This window comes from Protobothrops mucrosquamatus, unplaced genomic scaffold, assembly GCF_001527695.2.
Source record: "Protobothrops mucrosquamatus isolate PMUCROS unplaced genomic scaffold, P.Mucros_1.0 scaffold_267, whole genome shotgun sequence".
In the NCBI taxonomy this organism is placed as follows: domain Eukaryota; kingdom Metazoa; phylum Chordata; class Lepidosauria; order Squamata; family Viperidae; genus Protobothrops; species Protobothrops mucrosquamatus.
This window is the reverse complement of record NW_015386343.1, coordinates 256,602-265,288: the sequence shown is the minus strand read 5'-3', so window position 1 is coordinate 265,288 and position 8,687 is coordinate 256,602. Positions and strand designations below refer to the sequence as shown.

General features: G+C 41.4%; 1 protein-coding gene across 1 annotated transcript in view; it reads left to right on the top strand.

The window, feature by feature from the left end:
* The first annotated feature begins 8,342 nt into the window (after positions 1–8,342).
* CDC14A (cell division cycle 14A) overlaps positions 8,343–8,687 on the top strand; it is a 69,087-nt gene continuing 68,742 nt past the window's right edge. Inside the window, exon 1 of the mRNA XM_015831603.1 lies at positions 8,343–8,457. Within this exon, the coding sequence (XP_015687089.1) occupies positions 8,343–8,457 (115 nt within the window). The remainder of the gene's footprint in view (positions 8,458–8,687) is intronic.

Here is an 8,687-nt window from a genome sequence, read left to right as displayed (position 1 = left end):
ATTTCATGGGGGTCGCCAAGCAAGGCTGTCCGCCATTTTTTTTGTCCGCCATTTTTTTTGTCCGCCAAGGGAGGTAAGGCACCCTTTTCCGGCGGGTGCCTTACCTCCCTTGGGCTGGGCCAGCTGGTAGTCGGCCTGCTCCGTCTCTGCCGCTTGCCAACTACGCCTCAGCCGGCGCAGGGGGTGGAACCACGCATGCGCGGCGCTCCCGGGCAGGGAAAGTCCTTGACTTACGACCGGTTGGGTAGTCCTCGACTTACGACCGGTTTAGCCCTCGACTTACGACCGGTTTAGTCCTCGACTTACGACCGGTTTAGTCCTCGACTTACGACCGGTTGGGGTCGCGGCATTAAAAAGGTTGAGAACCACTGTGCTAAAGTCTCTTTCAAGTTAAATTTTATTCTTGATGACTTCATTCATACAGCTACATGATTTTCCTGCCCCCACTGAAATTAGTGGAACGTTAACAGATGTACATGTGCAACTCTAGGTGATCATATGTGTTAAAATTAAAGACTCCCTCAAGTTTAGTTATTATTCACTTGTTGGATTTTATATCCTGCCTTTTTCATCATGCAGTTCAATGCAGCATTTTCTCCACTTTTTTTTTCTCACAACAACCTCAACAGGCCTAAGGTTACAGAGTTCCCATGGCTATGGGTAAACCTGAAACCAAGTTTCCCTGGTTTTACTCTGTTATTTTAACCCCTGTACTACAGTGGTTCTTCAGTTAATCTTCCAGTGACTAAATATGTATGGTTTGCTTGGCAGTGTTACAGAAGTGGTTTGCCACTGCATTCTTCAAGATGTTTTAATTTCCTAGTCTAGCCAACAGCCCTTTAATTATAAGTAGAGAGAAAGAGTGAGTTTAGTAAACCTCTGCTTTAAACCCTGCAGAAGAAGATCCAGAAATGCATCCACGCAATAAACATCAAGTGCAGCTAATGCTTTTTACTGGAGTTAAAGACCAGAGCTTGTTTGGCTTATAAGGATGGGGCTTATTCAGATGCTGGAGCCTCTGAACCACTTTTATACAAATTAAATGACGCTGTAATAGAGGGGATTACTTTAGTGAAACTTGGCATGTCTTAAGGTCATTATATTTATTGAGCATAATCCTAAAATGGGAGGGGAAAAAAATCTTAGCCTGCTTACTAAATCCATGGAAGCGTTTTTCTGCTGTTGACCCATTTTAGATTAAAAAAATAATGAATGGAAGTATTGCAAGCATCACAAACCTCATTGCTGTATTTAAATAATTGCCCAGTTTTCAATACACCAGCAGATGGCACTCCTAAGATCTTGCCAAGCAGTATTAAAAAGAGCAAGACTGCTGAAATTTGAGCAGGGGTACATGGAACAATCAGCACAGCGCTGCAAATGTTTTATAAATATAGTGTCATTTATATAAATATGATTTTGGTTATTAATGCAATATTTGTGCCAGTTCAACAAGCCGCACAATAATCACAAGTGAAATATTAGCTGCTATCTTTAAAAATATGAAACAAACCATGTGATTAATGGCTACAATAGAATAACTGAACAAAGAAAAGAAAGGAAAGGTGTTTTTGAAAGTAATATTTAATAGTTGAATCTGAAAATAGTTATAATTATTAATTCAGTTATAATATTAAAGAAAATAACACAAACAATCCCGTTTCCTGGGGGAAATGTCCTTGTGACCCATCCATTTCCACTGTCTTCTCCATAAAGTGGACTCACTGATACATTCAAATTAAGAATAGGACTGACAGTTTTAGTCATCTAAATTATTAGTCTAAGATAGAATGATGTTTGACCAGAACCGGAGTAACAGACCAATCAGATGCCATAGAATCTAGATTCTTATGCCTGATCAGTATTCTTAGTGCTTACGCTGGTCAGTTTGTAACTGACATTGTGAAGACAAGTATCTGGAAGGCCTAAGGGAAAAATAAGTAAGTTCTTGAAAAGTTTTTATAATTTTAACTTTTAATCTACTAGCTTCCTCTGAGGTTTATCTTGGTGATAGCAGAATACAGTATTTTCCTATACTATGGGATAAAATACTTTCCGACATTGTATTATAAGAGAAAAATATTGCTATTGTTCCATTTATACCAGCGGTTCTCAACCTATGGGTCGCGACCCCATTTGGGGTCGATCGACCATTTCACGGGGGTCGTCAAGCAAGGCTGTCCGCCATTTTTTTCCCCTTTTCCAGCGGGTGCCTTACCTCCCTTGAGCTGAGCCAGCTGGTGGTTGGCCTGCTCAGTCTCTGCCGCTTGCCAGCTACGCCTCGGCCGGCGCAGGGGGCGGAACCATGCATGTGCGGCACTCCTGGGCAGGAAAAGTCCTCGACTTACGACCGGTTGGGTAGTCCTCGACTTACAACCGGTTTAGTCCTCGACTTACGACCGGTTTAGTCCTCAACTTACGACCGATTTAGTCCTCGACTTATGACCGGTTGGGGGTCGTGGCATTAAAAAGGTTGAGAACCACTGATTTATACCTTCATAAAAAGTTTGAAAAAAAGTAATTTCTGAGCAGTCAGTAATAATCATAAGATCATAGTACTATATATCTAACTTCAAAAGGTTGTATTTCTTCTCTACTCTTCAAGGTTGAACACAAAAGCCAGACTGGTGTTTGGTTAGTTGACAGAATATATATTTTATCACGTGTAACTACCATAACAGTGTACCATCCATAAACTTATGTGCAAAATGTTAATTTGAAATAGTCAAAAGGCATTTTATACAATTTTACATAGGATTTCACTCAGTTCACAAGAGTATACTTTTAAATCATCCTGCACACAATCAGCTTGAATGCTTGGAATCCAAAAATAGAGGATGGTCGCCTGTTTAATTTATTTAATTTATTTAAATTTTATTTTATTTATTTATTTAATTTATGGGACAAAAAAAGAAGCTAAATAAGCATTATCACTCCATTCATAAACATGGGAAAGCTAGTTTTCCTAGCTTTCCCATGTTTATGAATGGAGTGATAATGCTTACTTATTAATTAAATTTTTATGCTGCCCATCTCATTGATATAGCGACTCTAGGTAGCTTTAGTAACATACTAACACTTTGAAATGGGCAGAGGTGTAAACATGGCATCTATCAGTAACACACATAATTCGTACAGGAAAATATGCAATTGTTTTAAAGACAAGTGCTCTGTGTGCACCAAAAAGCTCCGTTTTGAAAATGAATCCAAAGTGCTGCCCAGCCTTACATCCCGCATAAAATAATTGTAAGCCATGGAACAGATATTGGTCAAAATTAAAGAAAACATACTCCATGTGCAGCACAAATCCTGGAAAGGAATGGAAAAGCAGCATCATGCCATATAAAAATAGGGTCCTGCTACTCAGGCGTCACAAATTATTTGGAAGAAGTGCTTTAGTTTTGTGTGAGGGCAGTACCTCTCTTCAGTTCGTGAAAGAAGGCTCTTCTCAAACTCAAGAAGAGACAATGCCATAGCAAAGACCTTTAAGAAGTGTCACCAGATGTTTATATTAAACTATAGTCTCTTCTATGTGCATTTCTGGAAGAATTCTTGTCATGTGTAATGAATGGGAACTAATATTCTATATACCAACCACAATTTAATGGATTTGACCCCAGAGAACATCACAATGACTGTTAGTGTACGTTACCATGATCTCAGACAGTTGTTACCTTACTAACAGTGGCTATGTTTGAATAGAAAGGTGAAAAATTCTAGCCCACTGATGTAGCCTGTGTAGCCACTGTAACCCCCACGTCCCCCAATTCTATCTCCTCTTCACATGTATCATGAAACTGTAATGTTTTAGGCTTCCATAAAATAAAAACAAAGCTCTTTTTTCATCTTTAGTTTTTAAAATGTTCTTAGTTGGATATGGCTTTCACATATTGTATTTAAACACCAGTGTAGCCCTTCAATTATGATGTACAATCAATCACAACGGCCATGTTCATATAACATGCTAAATCCAAAGAAACCACCTTGTAATGTAATGTGATGGCTGGTTCACACAGCATGCTAAGATGTAATATAGTTTGTTTGGTTTTTAATTAAACAATAGTATACTGTACATATATATATTTAAAATATTAGCAGCAGTAACAGCCTTTTTTAATTCTCTATCAGTCCCCAGTACAGAATCATTGAAAAAAGCAACTTTTTAAAATCAGGAAAAAGGGATTATTTTTTTTTAGGTTTTCACATTAGCTTGAAAAAAATAAGGCTTTAAAAAGGTTCAGAAACCTAAAAACAGCCAGCCTTCCTTTATGTATGGGAGAGAAGTGTGGTTCTTTTATGAAGTTAACAGTACTTTTTTCAAATCATTTTTGAGGTGCCTACTGTCCAAGTAAACCCAAGAGTCATTCTGCCTGAAGATTTCTAAAACTGGAGCTTACTTATCCTGTTCACCTGTTTTCATATAATAATTCTAGTGATGTGAGGCATGGGACCTAACTTTACTCCAGTCGTATAATGTGTTGTGATAAAACAATACGTTGCTGTTATTGTCACCATGGGTTAATGTTAACAGAAGTATTGCCAGCTAAATCAGAAATGTGAGCTATGTGTAGAAGAATCCATTCCAAGACACTTGAAGGAACTTATAGTTTCTATTTGCTTAAATTAACAAGAATTCATGTCATCTTTGTGGGATATTGGAAATATTCCTGACAGCAAGTTAATGCGTCTTAAAACTTCATGGTGACTTCCTCTTTTCCATGTATCAAGCAGTGAAATAATCTTTCATTTTCCTAGGACTGAATAAGACTTAGATATGAACATGTACTAAGGCAAAGCAGCAGCATTTTGTTATAAATTATAAATCAAGGGACATAATGGTTTGGTTCACGCAATCAGCTAATCTATGATTTATTTGTTTTTTGGCTTAGCCTACTGTATGAACACAGCAATTGTGATATGTAAACTATAGTTTAGAACTGATCATGATGTGTGAACAAGATCATGACATGTTACGTTAATATATTAGGCTAAGTACCTTGACATATTTCTTTTTTTTAAAATGTATTTATTTATTTTATTCAAGGGATAAAATACAAACTCAAAAAATAATCAAGAACAGAACAAAACTAAACAGGACAAAAAACAAAAATAAGTGCATAAAAAAAGAAAATACACATATATTGTCCTCCCTTATTGAATACTGATAAATATATTACAACACCAGCAGTTTTCCCCCCTTGCGAAACAGGTCTACAATATATAAGCTTCTACAACTCTATTTACCCAAACAATTTGACCTATCATTCACGTACTGTAAAAAGAAACAGGTAACAGGTAAGCCCAACAACAGAAACTAACTACAAAACCCTCTGTTAACAATCCATTATTGTGAAGTGCTTTGATTTGTGCTGTACTGTTATAAAACAGGAACTTTTCCTTTTGTTTCAAAATGTTATTTTTTTATTCAAAAGTTTAAATACAAACTCACAAAAAACAACCAAGAACAGAACAAAAATATGGCGGCATGATTTTGTTCCTTGATTTGACAGATATGCCATCTTTGCAAAATGTTTCAGAATCCAATCCTTAAATCTAATCATAGTTTGCTCATTGCATGAAGACATTTCAACTATTATTGAGATGGGCTAGATAAATGCCACACCTGCCTTGAAAGGTAGGGAACTCGAGTTGCTAGTTTCTTCAGCATTTTGAAGCAAATATCATTAAAAGTCTCACTTACTCCAAGTGATCTTCTGCAGCTTTGATGAAACTCCTTCAAGACAATTTCAGTTATGTTTAATTGTGTGGGAGTGCAGTTCAGACAACCAGCTTTCAAATAAACAGAAATAAACATGGTTTGTTAAAGAGATTCATACCTATCAAGATGTCTCAAGGAAATCATCAAGGATTGTCTTTCCTTTACTCTTTACTTCATCCTATCTGGAATGCATCCTAAATTGAAACACTACGGTAGTCCTCGGGTTACGACCACACTTGAGCCCAAAATTTATATTTGTTGAGTGAGTTTTGCCCCATTTTGCGACTTTTCTTGCCACATTTCTTAAGTGAATCACTGCTGTTGTTAAATTAGTGACACAGTTGTTAAGTGAATCTGGCTTCCCCATTGACTTTGCTTGTCAGAGGGCCGCAAAAACTGATCACATGACCCCGGGACACTGCAACCGTCATAAATATGAGCCAGTTGCCAAGCATATGAATTTTGATCATGTGACCATGGGGGATGCTGCAACGGTTGTAAGTGTGAAAAACGGTCCATCGCTTTTTTTCGTACTTCTGAACGGCCACTAAATAAACTGTTATAAGTCGAGGATTACCTGTACTCACAAGTTATTATATGCTCTTAGTTCTTTTATGTTACTGGAGTACTACGGTAATAGATTATCGTACAACAACATTTCTTGATATAGTACAATAGTTCGATAAATTATCCGATTGCTTGATTGACTGAGTTAAGGTTGATATATTTCTATATAATATATCTGGACATCTTTTTTAAAAAAAATAGCTTTCTATTTGCTGTTGGAATTCTTTCAAGTCTTTTGGAACGAGGATGAGGGGTGGAGGAGGAAGGTAGGTTAAAAACATTTCAGCCTTTTATTTCCTATTAATTCTGGTACAAGGCGATGTACAAAGGAATGATTGACTCTGTCATTTGCACCTCTATAACTGTCTGGTTTAGCATTACAATCAAACAAGACAGACACAGACTTCAATGGATAGTTAGAACTTCAGAAAAAAAAACAATTGCTACCAGCCTGCCTTCCATTGAGGACCTATATACTGCATGAGCAAAAGAGAGGGCTGCAAAAATATCTACAGACCTTTCACATCCTGGACATAAACTATTTCAACTTCTGCCCTCAAGACGACGCTAATAGTGCATTGCACACCAGAACAACTAGCCATCACGGCAGGTTCCCCCCCCCCATGCTGTCACTTTGCTTAACAACTAATTCCAACAACACTGTCAAACTACTTAGTAAAGCTGTACTACTATGATTCTCCTTATCTTTCCTATTACCTATCCTTATCTTCTTAGGACAGTGATGGCGAACCTTTTAGAGACCGAGTGCCCAAACTGCAACCCAAAACCCACTTATGCATCGTCGAGTGCCGGGTGGGTGTGGCCCATTGGGTGGGTGTGGCCCATTGGGTGGGTGTGGCCCATTGGCTGGGCGTGGCTGTGGTGGTAACGGCAGACTGGGTGGGACTAAAAAGTTCAATCAATCAATTCCAACTTTGCGTTGACAGCAAGATCTTTATTTTCCCCACGAGAAGTTGAAATTGACTGATTGAACCTTTTTTTTTTTTGCACAAGGCGGAGGCCTAAAGTGAAAAGGTTTTATAAAACCCAGCTGAAGGCCTAGGACTGGGGCGACGGTGCGTGTGCCCACAGAGAGGGCTCTGAGTGCCGCCTCTGGCACCCGTGCCATAGGTTCGCCACCACTGTCTTAGGACTATAACTTTGCTGCTTGTATTTTACAATTTATAGTTTTTTTGGTACCCTAGTATGATTTATGTTGTGTGCTTAGCTAGTACTCTATGACTATCACCAAGTGTGGCATCTTATGATTTATGATGAAGTGTTGTATTTCACGATTTACGATGAATGTATTTTCATGTTGTATATGATCATGACTATCACTAGTACTTGGATGTACACTGAGAGCTTACGCACCGGAAACAAATTCCTTGCGTGTCCAACCACACTTGGGCAATAAAAGTATTCTATTTAAACCCACCACCCACCACCATCACCACCACCGCGTGGAGGCTGAAAACAAGCGAGAGGGAGAGAGGCCAGCTTCCCTTCTTTCGCAACCTGGCGGGGCAGAGGAGGCGAGGCGGCCTCAGGTGCAATCCGGGGACAGCCCTTCGGAGGCGTAGCTCCTCGGCCCGAGCCCAGGTGCGTATGTAACAAAGCCCTGGTAACGCGGTTGCCACCGCAGCGGCCGCTGCCTGGTAACCGGGTCCTGCCCCTTTAAGCCGCCGGAGGGCGGGACGGAGGCGAAGAAATCCTTCCCACCCCACCCTCCGGCCGGTTCCTCCGCCACTCACGCGGGTCGCTGGGTCCCGGAGCCCTCGTCTTTCCTTTTCCTCCTTTCGCGTGCTCAGTCCCATCCCATGCGGGCGGCGGCGGGGAAGGAGTCTCTGGTGGCTGCAGCAGCAGCAGCAGCCGCAGCAGCCGCAGCAGCGCAACCCCGGCCGGGCGGCTCCGGCTCTCCCTTCCCCGAGCATGTCCCGCTGCTGGCGCCGTTTTTGGTGAATCCGGCTGGGCGGCGGGGCTCTTGCCATCGCTGCCCCCGCCGCCGCCGCCACCGCCACCGCCACCGGAGAGCTCGCCGTTCCGAGAGGCGCTCATGAGTGCCGAGACGTCGTCCCGCGCGTCTGCGCACCTCCGCGCCCTCTTTAGGATGGAACCCAGCCCGCCGGTGGCCTCGGAGCAGCTGCTGGGCGCCTCCGAGTTCCTCAAAGGTGAGTGCGCGGGGCACGGGAGGGGGGCCCGGCGGCTCGTAACTTTCCCTCTCCCGCCCCAGTTGTTGACTTCCGTGGTTTGCAAGCACCTGCCTGGCCCCGGGGATGGCGGGGGGGGGGGTGCTGCTGCTGCAAGAAAGCTGTCCGAAGGCGATCAGTTTGGTTGGATCCCCAGAATCGCCTAAACTTTGGGGGGTGGGGGGGGGTAGTGTTAAGAGGCGCGGGAAAAA